The 15904-nt window shown below is 33.3% G+C and overlaps 1 protein-coding gene and 1 long non-coding RNA gene across 2 annotated transcripts in view; one reads left to right on the top strand and one right to left on the bottom strand.

Annotated features, from left to right (window-relative positions):
* On the top strand, positions 6410–6648 carry LOC110269234. Its single transcript, XR_002358267.1, has 2 exons — positions 6410–6456; positions 6551–6648. It is a non-coding gene; the product is annotated as an uncharacterized LOC110269234 (long non-coding RNA).
* Positions 13425–15904, bottom strand: part of LOC107645375 (SKP1-like protein 11) — a 7512-nt gene continuing 5032 nt past the window's right edge. Inside the window, exon 5 of the mRNA XM_016349389.2 lies at positions 13425–13832. Coding sequence (XP_016204875.1) covers positions 13659–13832 — 174 coding nt within the window. The 3' untranslated portion in view covers positions 13425–13658. The remainder of the gene's footprint in view (positions 13833–15904) is intronic.

Below are 15904 nucleotides of genomic sequence, written 5' to 3'. Positions count from 1 at the left end.
CCGAGCTCGCTGAGCCCGCCTCCTCATTCGCCACCCACAGCCATCCACAGCAGCCGCGACCACCACCGCGTTCTGCTTCTCGCTGAGCCCGCCTCCTCATTCACCGGTAAGACTCTGTTATTGTCTTCTGGATTTTGAACTTGCTTCCTTCTGGATTTTGAACTTGCTTCCTTCTGAATTCTGTTCTATGCTGCCTTCTTGATTTTTGTTTTCGATTTTCTGAGGTTCTGATCTTGATTTATGAGCTCGCCTGTTCTATGCTGCCTTCTTGATTTATGTTTTTGATTTTCTGAGGTTATTTTGATTGCTGTTTCATTATTTTCATGATTGCTGTTTTTTATTTTGAATATGTTTTGCTGCTTCTATTTGCTGCTTCATGGTGAATATTTCTTGCTGCTTCTGAATATGCTTGCTGTTTCATTATTTTCATGATTTTCTGAAGTTGTTTTCTAGTCTTTGATTTTCTGATTGTTATAGATGGAACAATCACAAAATAACCCACAACCACAAGATAATGCTGTTCAAGATTCTCAAACTGGTTCATCCAGAGGTAAATCTGATCCAACTTGGTAGTATTTTACAGTGAAGTATGACAAAAATAACAAGGCTCAATATACATGTATTTTCTGCTTGAATACTTACAATGGAGGGGGGATATATAGAATGAAATATCATCTTGCAAAAATCCCTGGATAAATTAAAGTTTGTAACAAAGTAACTGAAGATGTTGAACTTCAATTCAAAAGGCTTTTGGAGGAAAACAAAAAAAAATAAGGCAGAAAAAAGAAAATTTACAACTGATTGTTATGATGTGGAAAGTGAAACACAAGCGGAAGAAGAGGGTGAAGCGCCTAATCCTGTACAACCTTCGGCTCCTGCAACAATGGGAGACAAAGGAAAGAAAAGAGCGATTGCTGCTACTCTAATTGGAAGTTATTTTAAGGAAAGGACTACGCCAGGCTCTCAACCAACTTTGAAAAGTGTCTTGGCCAGTAAACAAGTTAAACACAAGGTTAAGTTGGGGCTTGCAAGATGGATCATTGATGCACGGATTCCATTCAATGCAATTCAATCGCCTTACTTTCAACCTGCCTTGGACGGCGTTGCTGCAATTGGACCTGATTTCAAGAGACCGTCGTATGATGAAATGAGAGTTCATTTGCTGGCCGATCTTAAGAAGGAGTGTCAGTTTCTTGTTGAAGGTTATAGGAGCTCGTGGAAAAGGACTGGTTGTACATTGATGGCAGATGGCTGGACTGATCAAAGGCAGCGTTCGTTAATTAATTTTCTAGTTTATTGTCCTGCTGGTATGTCATTTGTTAAGTCTGTTGATGCTTCTGATATGATAAAAACTGCCGATACCTTGTTTAAATTGTTTGCTGAGGTTATTGAGTGGGTTGGGTCTAGTAACATTGTGCATGTGGTTACTGATAATGCTGCGAATTACGTATATGCTGGAAAACTCATTCATGAAAAGTATCCAAACATTTTTTGGTCTCCTTGTGCTACTCATTGCATCAATCTTATCTTGAAAGACATAGCAAGTCTTCCTCACATAGCTGACCTTGCCTCTCGTGCTTCAAAAGTGACTGTGTTTGTTTACAATCATATGATTTTCTTGTTATGGCTTAGAAAAAAAAAAGAGTGGATAGAAATTGTTCGACCAGGAGTTACACATTTTGCTACTGTTTTCATTACTTTGAAAAGTATATATGATCATAAAGCAGACTTGCAATCATTGGTGGTGGACAAATATTTCACTTCTCATAAATTATCCAAGAGTGTCAATGGGAAGATGGTTAGTTCAATTATCTTGGATAGTAAGTTTTGGGAGGATTGATTTACTACTTTTATGCTTGTTGGTCCTCTTATTAAGTTATTGAGGCTTGTTGATGCTGATGAGAAACCTTCTCTGGGTATCATGTATGAGGGCATGCAAAGAGCCAAAATTGCTATCAAGACAATGTTTAGAAATAGGAAATCTGCATACACACCTTATACAAGTATCTTGAAAATGCGGTGGGATAAGCATTTGAAGCGTGACCTCCATGCAGCAGCATACTTTTTGAATCCAGATTTCTTCTATAGTGAGGGGTTTGTTGAGAAGGCAAATATCTTGAGGTCTTTGCTTGATTTATTTGATATTGAAACTCTTTGCGATGACTCAGTTGCCGCAATGCAAGAGATACAGTTGTATCGAGATCGAAAAGGAAGTTTTGGAAGGGAAAGTGCATTGAAAGCAATTAAGAGACTTGAACCTGGTAAGTTATTATATTTCTATGTTCAATTTACTTTGAATATTTTTTAAATATTGAATGAGAATTGATGGTTGATTTTCATATCCTGATAGGTGAATGGTGGAGGCTACACGGTGGGAGTGCTCCTAACTTGCAAAAAATGGCAATTCGTCTCCTTCATCAAACATCTTCATCATCCGGCTGTGAGAGGAACTGGAGCCTCTTTGAACAAATCCATTCAAAGAGGAGGAACCGATTAGAGCATCAAAGGCTAAGTGACATTGTTTATGTCACTTATAATCTACGCCTTCAATCTAGAATGCATCGCAAGAAGAAGAATTATGATCCAATTGACATTCAAAACATTGACACAGTAGATTTTTGGGTAATGTCGGATAAAGATGATCCTGAATTTACTAATGGAGACATCGAAGGCATTGAAAATTTAATTTATACGGATAATGCTATGCCTTCATATCCTAAAGGTGATTGAAATAGCAAAACTTGTTTCATTTCCTCTCAATATCTTATGTAAAGTTGTAACTTTAATTTTTTCTTGGTTTTCTATTTTATTTTATTAGATGGAGGAGACATGGAACTTGATGTGGATTTGCCTAATGTTGCTGATTCTTCAAATACAGCTTCTTTTGGTGGTACTTCTGATGATGGTGGTTTTGGATTACCTGTTTATGATGGAGATGTTGAAACACTTAATGATGATTATGATTTTTGATGAGTTGCACCTTTGATTAGTTGAAAACTTGCTAGTAATTGAACCTTTTAAATGTAGAACATTATGGTTTATGTACGTTTTTTTTTGTTTAGTTATAAACTTTGATGTTTGAAGTTGTTTGTGAACCTCTAATATTAAGTAATGGATAATTTATTATGTGAAATTTTAAATTTTATTAAGTTAGAAATTATTGAATTTATATACTTAAGATTATTTTAAGTTTTTTAATAATTTTATTGAGTTGAGAATAAAAAATAACACAAATTTATTGTAAAATAAAAAATTAATAAGGAAGAAGTAACAAATATAAAATATAAAAATATAATTAGATAACTCAAGTAGTAATATTTACTAGAATTATTATATCAATATAGTAGATATAATTAATATATTTAATAATATTAAAGTATATAAGAAAGAGAATAGTATGAAAGAGAGAGAATAGTATAAGAGAGAACATTGTTTTATTGCTTGTGTGTTGTACGTAAGGCTATGAAACTATTTATAGCTGTACAAATTCAACTTTTATTAAAGGTTGGTCTCAAATATCTCTCTTGAAAACTTCAGCCGCCCAATATCATTAATGGGCATCCACCTCATGCCTTATCACAATATTCCCCTTCGATGACCATTCAGGATAATGTCTCGTTAAAACCTTACTAAAGAAAAACCCAAAGGGAAAAATCTTTAGTGAAGGAAAAAGAGTACAATATCCTTTGTGCTGGGGACTACCTCATTAAAAACCTTGTCAAGAAAAACCCAATGGAAAAAAATCCTGACCAAGGAAAAAAGAGTAAAGTCTCCCCCTCATGTCGACATCATTTAATGTCTCGAAATCGGCACATTCCAATCTCATGTACCAATCTTTCAAAGGAGAATTTTGGGAGTGACTTTGTAAATAGATCTGCCAGATTGTCACTTGAGCGGATCTGTTGGATATCAATTGTCCCTTGATTTTGAAGATCATGAGTGAAGAATAATTTGGGAGAAATATGCTTTGTTCTATCACCTTTGATGTATCTGCCTTTAAGTTGAGCAATGCATGCTGTATTATCTTCAAACAGGACAGTTGGAGCTATCTTATGATCAATCAGTCCACATGATGATAGAATATATTAGATCAGACTTCTGAGCCAAAAACACTCGCAACTAGCTTCATGAATCGCTAGTATTTCGGCATGATTAGAGGATGTTGCAACAATCGTCTGTTTCGTCGACCTCCATGATATAGCTGTACCTCCATATGTGAACAGATATCCTGTTTGAAATCTCCCTTTATGTGGATCAGACAAGTATCGAGCATCTGCATAGCCAACTAATTGTGACTTGGATCCATAAGGATAAAACAATCCCATATCAACCGTCCCATGAAGATATCAAAATATTTGCTTGATTCCACTCCAATGTCTTCTGGTTGGAGAGGAACTATACCTTGCTAGTAAGTTCACAGCAAATGATATATCGGATCGTGTATTATTAGCAAGATACATTAGCGCTCCAATGGCACTAAGATATGGTACTTAAGGACCAAGCATATCTTCATTCTCTTCTTTAGGATGGAATTGATCATTCTCCACATCCAAAGATCTTACGATCATTGGGGTATTCATGGGATGTGACTTATCCATATAAAATCTTTTCAAGATCTTCTCTGTGTATGTTGTTTGATGAATAAAGATCCTATTTTTTATATGCTCAATCTGCAGGCCGAGACAAAATTTAGTCCTTCCAAGATCTTTCATCTCAAACTCTTCTTTTAGAGTTTTTATAATTGTTGGAATCTCTTCAGGAGTCTCAATGATATTTAAATCATCAACGTACACAGCAATTATAATAAATCCAGATGCGGATTTCTTTATGAAAACACATGGATAGATATCATCATTCTTGAATCTATTTTTGGCCAGATACTCAATAAGACGATTATACCACATTCGTCTAGATTGCTTTAGACCATATAAAGATCTTTGCAATTTGACTGAGTATGACCCTTGTAAATATTCATTGGATGGTTTAGATATCTTTAGTCCTTCTGGATCTTTCATATAGATATCCTGATCTAATGAGCCGTATAAATAGGCTGTTACCACATCCATTAAGTGCATATGTAGTTTATGATATACAGATAAACTGACCAAATAACACAATATTATCGCATCCACTACAGGGGAATACGTTTCTTCATAATCTATACCGAACCTTTGTGAAAAACCTTGTGCCACAAGTCGGGCTTTGTAGCGCACAACTTCATTTTTCTCATTTCGTTTTCTCACAAATACCCATCGGTATCCAACATATTTTACATCTTCTAGTGTACGAACTACAGGTCCAAAGACTTCACGTTTTGCAAGTGAGTCTAATTCAGCCTTCATGGCTTCTTTCTATTTTGGCCAATCATTCCTTTGTCGACATTCTTCGACTGATCTTGGCTCAAGATCCTTACTTTCATGCATGATATTTAATGCCACATTATATGCAAATATTTCATTGACAATTGTCTTATTTCGGTCCTATTTCTCTCCTGTAAAGACATAATTTATCGAGATCTCGTCATTTTCAAAATTTTCAGATACCTGAACGTCTTCTGGCGTTAAAATTATATCAGAATTTTGGACAACTGCAGGTGTCTCTACTATGTCTTTTCCAACAGGAATAGTATTTACCTCTTTTTGCTTTCGAGGATTTTTGTCTTTGGAACCAACAAGCCTGCCACGCTTCTGGCGTGTATTTGCTTCGGTGGCAATTTGTCCAACTGGGACATCAATTCGAATTGGGGCATTTTTCGCTGGAATATAAGATTTGGTTATCCTCTTTGTATCGAAAAATACATCAGGCAATTCATTTGCTATTCTTTGCAAATGTATAATCTTTTGAACTTCTAGTTCACATTGCCCTGATCGAGGATCTAAATGCATCAAGGATGATGCATGTAAACCCCGGTTAAATTAGTAGATAATTAGTCAATAAATTAGTTTTTAATAAGGAAGATTAAAAATGTGATAATTATATCAAATTAGGATAGAGCTCGTCGAAACGAGAATTTTGACACTAATTTCGAAAAAAACAGTCCAAAATTGGACCGAAAAGACCAAACCGGTTGAACCGGACCTGAACCGAGCTATCGGTCCAACCAGACCAGCCCTTTTAAATGAGCCCGAAAGCCCTTTCTTCCTCATTTCACCAGCAATCAGCGTGAAATGCTTCCAGGGAGGAGAAAACGTTCCTAACCCTTACGCCACTTTTCAAAATCCCGTAATTTCTCCGTCCGAGCTCCAATCACCGCACCGTTTGCGGCCATGCGTTCACCGTGTCGAGCTCTACGTTTCTACTGGAACAATTTCACTGGTAACTTGTTTAATCACTTTCAGCCCTCTTTTCCCCCAATTTTCGAATTTTTAATGGGAAGATTGAATTTCTTTGATTTCTGATGTTTTAGGATCCAATTAGCTTGAGGAAAACGTTCACTCTTGCTTATGTGAAGCTTGGGTAAGATGAGGATACGATAATTTATTTTAATTTCATTGAATTTGAGCTTTGAGTATTAAATTGGATATATATATGTGTTATGAATGTGTATTAGGTTGTGAATAAATAATTGGAGCTTGAAATTGTGAATACTGAAACTTGGAAGAAGCGGATTAGTTGAGATTTTAAGGGCTGTGTTCTTTTAGGAAAATTGTCTTGGAATAATACTTGGGAATCGGCTAAGGTATGGTTTAGGTTTCTTGCATTTAATATATAATGTTCTGTGAAAACTTAGGCTAGATGACCATAGGATAAGTTGGAATGCAGGTGTATGTTTAATGTTTAGTAATTTATCGATGAATATATTTGGTTGAAGTTTATTGGATAATTAATTATTAATTTTGGATGGTGAATATTGTTATGTTAATTTGGAGAGAATTATGGTTGAATGTTATTGTTGATGAACATGGTTGGTTTGGTGCTTGTTGATTAACTAATGATTTGGTGAATTATTGATTTGAGGTATAACTATTGTAGAGGTTGTTGTGATAATGAGGTATTTTGTATTAAAAGCCTAGGATTTGTGAACTATGATTCTTAGTTAAATTTTGGTTGTTGGATTTGAATATTGTATGAGTTTAATTGTTGATCTGAGGTAGATTTATTGTGGAGCTTGTTATGATAATGAGGAAGGGTATGTTGAATTGAAAAGAATGCAGGTTTTGACCCGAAAAGGGTGGCAAAGTCCGAGTTTTAGAGGAGATGCTGCCGAAATTTTATAAAAATTAGAGATTTTTTTATATGATTATTTAAAAAGATTTAGATTCAAAGGTTATATGGTTTGATTTTGAGTTATTAAGAAAATGAGCATGTTTTAAGTTTGATTCATTTAGAAAAGAATGAATTATGTTTTGAATTGGAACTATTGATAGACGAAAATGGGAGGTGTGATAATGAAGGATAAGGATTGAATATGATTGACGTATAATGATGAATGAGATGCGATTGAGAATGATGTGAATGTTGATGAATTATAATTGAATTATTTATATGGCTTATGAATTTGAATAATCTGAGATACGAGATTCCCTGGATTAAGTGTCGTGGCTTGCCACCACGTGTACCATGTTGAAAACTCGATACTCGTTGACCCTAAGACGTAAGTGTGACCGGGCACTATATAAATTCCCGGGAATGTTACCCCCATTGAGCAATGTTGATTATTTGAGAAAAAGCTATGCATAGACTCTTGGGGATGCACGTCGGGGGGACAGTCTAAGTACAATTCAGACTTGTCGGGTTGGCTGGATAACCGATAGATGAGCCTCATCAGCCATAGGACAGGCATGCATCATATGCATATTACTTGAATTACTTGCTTGTGCTTTAATTGGGTGTGTCTATATGTACTTGCCATGCTAAATGTGTATTTGTTACCTGTAGTAATTGTAATCTTCTTGTGCTTGCCTTTATCTGTCTATTTGTCTGTGGAAATGTGTGATGGAGTTGGAGGTATGGAGGAATGGCAGTATGGGACTTAGATTTAAGGTTAAGTTAAGTTAGGTTTAAATGTTTTTAGAAAACCACCTTTTATGGCTTCTGTTTAATACTTTAAGCTCTATAATCTGAGTGTCGGTGTTCTAGGATTGTCTTTGGCATTCCTAGGACCTTATATATTATGTGTGTGGCACCTTTACCATACTGAGAACCTCCGGTTTTCATTCCATACTATGTTATTATTTTTCAAATGCAAGTCAAGAGCCATCTCGTTAGGCGTCTGAAGCGGAGTGGTTACTGGGTAGTTTTGCTGTGCAGTGCTGTATATATATGTACTTAGTTTTCTCTCTGCATAACTTGTTCTTTTTTATCCTCTTAGAGGTTTATGGAGAGGCAGGATTGTGTATATGTACTTTTGGGTTTTGGATATGTATGTATATATGTGTAAATATTCTCCGGCCAGTCTTGACTTCGCAGGCTGAGTTAGGAGCTTGTTATTTTGTATCTTTGGCACTCTATTCCCACTTCTGTTATCTTATGTTTAATAGTTATGGTTTTCTTAGCACGCAAGTTAACTCGTTCCTTGAGCGTTGCGCTTTTATTTCGCGATTTTTGTTTCCTCTATTCTTCAAGGCTCCTAGCATATTATAATTCTTCTGCTATTATATGTACTCATTTTATTTTAAAGGTCGTAATACCACACCACCTCTGTTTTACGACTTAAGCGTAAAGCTTAGTGCGGTAGGGTGTTACAATGCATTTCAATTAAGTTCCTTTTCAGGAAGCTTATTCTCTCCCCCCTAATGTTGGAAATTTCGATTCATCAAAATGACAATCCGCAAACCGGGCTTTAAATACATCTCCAGTTTGTATTTCAAGATACATCATTATAAAGGGAGAATCATATCCAACATATATCCCCAATTTTCTTTGGGGTCCCATTTTAGTGCGATTAGGTGGTGCAATGGAAACATATACCGCACACCCAAATATTCTTAAATGGGAAACATTTGGCTGCTGGCCAAATACTAATTGCATAGGAGAGAACTAATGGTAACTCGTTGGCCTCAAACGAATAAGTGCTACGGCATGTAAAATAGCATGCCCCCAGACCGAGGTTGGGAGATTTGTTCTCATAAGCAAGGGTCTAGCAATTAATTGGAGGCATTTAATAAGTGATTCTGCTAACTCATTTTGTGTGTGAACATAAGCTATTGGATGTTCAACACTTATTCCATTAGCCATACAATAAGCATCAAAAGCTTGAGAAGTAAATTCACCAGCATTATCAAGACGAATTGCTTTGATTAAATTTTCTGGAACTTGTGCTTTTAATCAAATAATTTGAGCCAGTAATCTCGCAAACGCCAGGTTGCGAGAAGATAATAAGCACACATGTGACCATTTCGAAGATGCGTCTATTAGGACCATAAAATATCTAAAAGATCCACATGGTGGATGAATAGGTCCACATATATCACCTTGAATCCTTTCTAGGAATTCAGAGAAATCAAATCCAATCTTTACTGGTGATGGTCTTAAAATTAACTTTCCCTGAGAACATGCAGTACAACAAAATTCACTAGTTTTAAGAATCTTCTGGTTCTTTAGTGAATGTCCATGGGAGTTTTCAATAATTCTCCGCATCATGGTTGTTCCCGGATGACCCAATCGGTCGTACCAAGTTATGAATTCATTTGGGCTGGTAAATTTCTGGTTTACAATGGCATGTGATTCAATTGTACTAATCTTGGTATAATATAACCCAGATGAAAGTGAGGGTAATTTTTCTAATATAACTTTCTTATTTGAATCATGAGTTATGATACATAAGTACTCATGATTTTCCTCATTCATAGTCTTAATATGATATCTATTTCGGCGAATATCTTTAAAGCTCAACAAGTTTCTTCGAGACTTGGTAGACAATAGTGCATTATTTATTATAAATTTTGTTCCTCCGGGAAACAAAATTATAACTCTTTCGGAGCCTTCTATCACATTACTTGAGCCAATAATAGTATTAACACATTCTTTTTTTGGCACCAGATGGGTAAAATATATATCACTTTTGAGAATAGTGTGCGAACTTGCACTATCCGCAAGGCATACATCTTCATTACATATCATTGTCATTCTCTTCAAAGACAATAATAATAAAATGAGTAGTATGCACAGTTAAATTGAATACTTGATCGGAATTATTTTTCTGAGAAATACTGCACATAAAAATAATGTCATATAGTAAAATTTTATTTTAAAACATGACATATTTAATGATTTCAAAATTCATAAACATTAATATTTCATTATTTATATACATCATATTTGAAATTTAAATACATAGAAAATAAAACTTAATAATAAGTTCTTTACATTATTTATTTACTTACATGAATACTTAACAATCTCACATATTAAACTATTCCATCATTGATCAAATGACCAATATTTCCTTCAGGGCCCTCAAAGAAATCAGATACATCATAATAAGTGGTGGAATTTTCAGCATCATTTGAAACGAAATTCGACTCTTTTCCCTTATCGTTCTTTTTCAAAGATGCTTGGTAAAGATCGACTAGGTGCCTTGGCGTACAGCAGGTACGTGACCAATGGCCCTTTCCACCACAACAAAAATACTTATCCTCTGTTAATTTATTCTGCCCGATATTTCTTTCTATTGATCCCACTTCTTGTGAGATCCTCTCTTTTGAATATAATTCCTTTTCCTTCCATAATTTTTTTTGTTATTAAAACCTTGCCATTTACCTCTTTTGGGGTAATGATTTGCCGCATTTACTTTAGGAAATGGGGCGGCGCCAGCTGGACGCGCTTCATGATTTTTTAAAAGTAATTCATTGTTGCGTTCAGCAACAAGAAGGCAAGAAATTAACTCAGAATATTTTTTAAACCCTTTTTCTCGATACTGCTACTGCAGGAGCACATTCGAGGCATGGAAGGTTGAGAAAGTTTTCTCCAACATATCATGGTCAGTTATCTTTTCCCCACATAATTTTATTCGTGAGGTTATTCTAAACATTGCAGAATTATATTCATTTATGGATTTAAAATCTTGTAAACGCAAGTTCGTCCATTCATATCAGGCTTGAGGAAGTATCACCATTTTCTGATGATTATACCTTTCTTCAAGGTCTTTCCAAAGATCTGCAGGATCTTTTAATGTGAGATCTTCATTTTTTAATCTTTCGTCAAGATGACGACGAAGAAAAATTATGACTTTGGCTTTATCCTTCTGGGATGCATTATTTTCAGCCTTAATGGTATCTCCAAGATCCATTGAATCAAGATGAATTTCAGCATCTAGTATCCATGATAAATAATTATTTCCAGATATATCAAGAGCATTGAATTCAAGATGAGAGAGTTTCAACATAATGAAAATTTGTTACTTGAGTCTTCCCAAAAATTTGATCAGAGTCTCGTGCTGATAACGTGTTGTAAAATAACTAAATAAATAAGGAAGAAGTAACAAATATAAAATATGGAAATATAATTAGATAACTCAAGTAGTAATATTTACTAGAATTACTATATCAATATAGTAGATATAATTAATATATTTAATAATATTAAAGTATATAAGAAAGAAAATAGTATAAAAGAGAGAGAATAGTATAAGAGAGAAAATATTGTTTTATTATTTGTGTGTTGTACCTAAGGCTATGAAGCTATTTATAGTTATACAAATTCAACCTTTATTAAAGGTTTGTCTCAAATTTTTCTCTTAAAAACTTCAGCCGTCCAATATCATTAATGGGCATCCACCTCATGCCTTATCACAACAAAATTTACATTTGATTGGGTTGGTAAGAAATGTAATTATGCAAGATTCATTAATTCAAAGTTAGTCACCACATATATCATTCTAACAAAATCATTAATAATTCCTATTCACTTAATTCTTCACCGATTCCAAATGCAAGGTTCTTTTATTAAAACTTGATCAAACTTCATAATTTATATAATAAGTAAAAGGACAAAATTATAGTGAATTAAATTTTAGGACAATCTGATAAATTTGTAACTTATTTCGATTAAATAAGTAAATTACCCTTTAATAATTGATCATTCTTACAAAAGTAAATCAAAGATAAAATGTAGGTACTCCCTCCGTTTTAGAGTAATTTTCCTATTTCAATTTGTTAAAATTTAAAACATTATTTGTTTCCTTCACAATATTATAGGTAGTATTAAGTAGAGGTACTGAGACTGAGAGACTGAGACTCAATATCATATTTATTGGTTTAGAGATTGGTACTAAAATTTTTGTTTCTGTCTTCAAAATTTCAGTATTTTAGTACCTCCAAAAAGTGGAGACACAAAATTTTTAGATATGGAGACAAAAACTTTAATAACATTTTATACCTAAAATACTCTCATTTCAATTAATTAATTCCAATTTTATCCTTTGTGCAAATTAAATTAAAGTTTCATTCTTGTTTCAATTTCTGTCACCTATTTTGCACCAAACAAAATATTGAGATTTATTTTAATCTCGGTCTCTTATCTCAGTCTTTTCATGGAGAGCTTTCCTTTGTAACGTGGTTTGTGATAGGAAATGTTTGGGCCTTTGACTCACGTGTTGGGTCATTTCAAGAAGCCCAAAACTGAATATTGTGTGCATAATGTTGCTATCTTGGAAACCAACTTGAGTTGGTCGAGTGGTCAGCTCACTCGTCCGCTTAAGCAAGTCTTGGGGGGTTCGAATTTTACCTTGTGCATGCAGCGATAAACCCTTAAATAGAGCTCAGATCTTAGTCTTTGACCTGTCAGATTGGGAGATACAAAAAAAAATTGTTGCTCCTCTTGAAATGCAATACTATCTTCGTTGGTTATAAACATTCATCAATCAGGATCAAGTAAGTAATAACGAATTTATTAATTTATACATATAAATAAAGAGGAAGATATTACAACGCAACTATCTTTTTTTCAAAAACTAGCATGTGAATCAGTAATCAAATTAGTTATTATATATTTGTGTATAAATATATATTATTTAACTTAATTTTAATATGTATTTATATTTTAATATATATTCTATACAAATAGTTAAGTTTTGTATGTACAATTAGCATGATTGATTTTTTTTATTGTATTTCATTCAATTGAATAGCCTTTTTAAGTTTACTAATAATGAATTTATAAATTTTATAATTGAGATTTTAACTAAAAGATTTTATTGGAAAGACGAGAATAAAAAAATATTCTGGATGTGTTTATTTTTTATATAATTATATATGTTATATTTTTTCTTTTGTTTATTTTATTTTCAGATCAATGGCTAAGAAAAAAATGCATGTAATTTATTATTTTTAGCTAATATTTTTAGTTTATATTATTTTTAATATAGTTGACTAATTGTTGATAAAAAATGATAAATTTTGTTAACTATTTAATATTTTTTTGGCTAAGAATAATATTACATCATTCACATGTAGATAGTACTTGAACTAAAACTATGCATGTTACCCATATAGGTCAACGGATTTAAATTTTAAATTAAAGAAAATTAAAACTAAATTAAGTACTAATAAAATGATGACAATAAGAGTTTTTAACTAAATATACAATTGAAAAGAAAACTGTACGATATCAAAAGAGTCAAAACACTTTCTATCATCCCCATATTGAATACTAGGTGTTAATCCATCATATAGAAAAAATCTAAAACAAATAAAATTGAAGAGTAGACAAGATTTGTTCTAATAAAGATGTGGGTACTCCTTGCGATTTTGTTCTTCCTCTTCAGGAGTGAAGCCATGGTCTTTGATGTTGAGGATTCTGCGTATCTCATCTATTTTCTTTCCCTTTATCATATTTTTTATAGTTCCGTATATCAGATCCAAGAGATTTCTAATCTCAAGATAATTTGCTGCCTAAATTTACAATAAAGAAATCAATACAAATATACCAAAATTAATTTACAATGGGCACTAATTAATGTTATTTTATGTTTGTTCTACAAATGCTGCCAATAAATCTAAGAGGGTAATGTGATCAACATTAACATTAACATTAACGATAAAAGAAAGAGCAAAATATAGTAGAAGACTAGAACTTTAGAAGTATATACTATTATATATAAGAAACTTCTTTAAAAGTTAGTATATCAAGAAAACCAATCAATTAAAAATTTTAATTTTTTTAGTCTCAATCGTGCATTTAAAATTATTTCGTTTTTTCTAAATTCTAATAAAAATTAACTAAAAATATAATATTACGATTAAAAAATTTGTTAATATTAACTAATAAAAAATTAATCTCTATACTTATTAAAAAATCTAAAAGTTTTAAAAATTAATAAAAGCTAAATTCTAAAAAATTGAGATTTAAAAAAAACAAATACTACTAACTAAAGATTAATTTCTTACCCTTATTAAGCAAATAAAAAATTTTTAAAATTAACTACGAACATAAGAGGCGGTTTTGTTCAGAAAGACCAAAAGCTGTTAGAAAAAAATATTTTTTTCTTTTTTGTTTTTAATTAATTCTCAGTGGAAAGACAAAAAAAATGGCAATTATAAAAATTGAAGAGAGATTAAAAGCAGTTTTTATTTTTTTTCAGTCATGTCAATATATAATAGTATATCTATATTCATAACATGCATGTGCAGTAGAGAAAAAGAGAATGAGAGGGTTAATCACCATCAACAAATCATAAAGGCTGTTAGAATCAACATTGAGAAATTGAGCATCCCAAGCCTCAAGATCTTTTTGGTTGTCGTTGCGGTGGTGAGTGTGGTGCGTACAATAATCGATGATCTTCTTGAGGGTCTTGGAGTCAACGCAATCCAGTGGAATCTTGCTCTCTTCATGGTTAAACGACCCATCTTCGATCATGTTGTTTATGATCACCGAATGTTGCACCATCACTTGTTCTTCCACACTGAAAATCTCCTTTTCCGAACTGCATAGCATGATCTTCTTCAGCGGCGAACCCATCACTAACAATAATAATAATATTAATAATGTATTGCTTGAACTATTTGATTAATCAGAAAACCAAAAGTGTTTGGAGTTCAAGGACTATGTATATAGTGTATACACAATCAGTAAATCAAAAAAATATTCTGAAAATCGACATCTATATCTTCATAGGACAAATTTGAAGCTTGACCCACATTTCCTTTCTTTCAATTTGCATCTATATCTACATTTGTGTATTTTTCACAAATCAATACCAAGAATAATTGATAATAATACAAACAGAAAGCATAGAAACAACAATTTAACTGAATAATTTTATTCCGAGTTGCAGAGAACATGAAACCCATTTTCAACAACAAATTCAACTATAATAATTTTCAACAACGAAAGATTTAGCTCAAAAGATGATTTACAGACATCAACATAAAATTTAGCCAAGTGATTATTTCGCCAGGACAACAATAGCTTCAATCGTGATGATAACCAATAACAAATTTAACTCAGTGATGATTTTCAGTAACAAACAAATTCAAGTGAGTGATTATTACAGCAACAAACTCAACGTTCAATCAGAAACAAATTCATTCAGCAATGAATAAATTGAAGTTAAGTGATTATCTCAACAAGACAACAAATTCAACGTTTAGTGATAACCAGGAACAAATTGCAGCAACACATTCAACTTTCAGTAACAAAATCGAAACAGAAAGAAAGGGGGAATTTGTTGGAACTCACCAAATCGGGTTACGCCAAGGAAGCTGACGGCGAGGCTCCAAGCAAGAAGACGAACGCCGAGGAGAGAGTGGCGAGAAAAAGACCCCGAGGAGAGCCGTTGAGGCTTGAGGGCATTTGAGGGTGGGGGTGAGGTTGGGGATTGGCAAACGACGCCGTTTCCTTTGCAATGTGGTTTGTGATGGGAAATGTTTGGGCCTTTGACTCACGTTTTGGGTCATTCCAAGAAGCCCCAAAACTCAATATTCTATGCATAATTTTGCTCTCTTGGAATGCAATATGCTACTCT

The sequence above is a fragment of the Arachis ipaensis genome, chromosome B01, assembly GCF_000816755.2.
Source record: "Arachis ipaensis cultivar K30076 chromosome B01, Araip1.1, whole genome shotgun sequence".
NCBI lineage: Eukaryota > Viridiplantae > Streptophyta > Magnoliopsida > Fabales > Fabaceae > Arachis > Arachis ipaensis.
The sequence above is the reverse complement of the archived record's forward strand: the minus strand, read 5'-3'. Positions and strand labels throughout refer to the sequence as shown.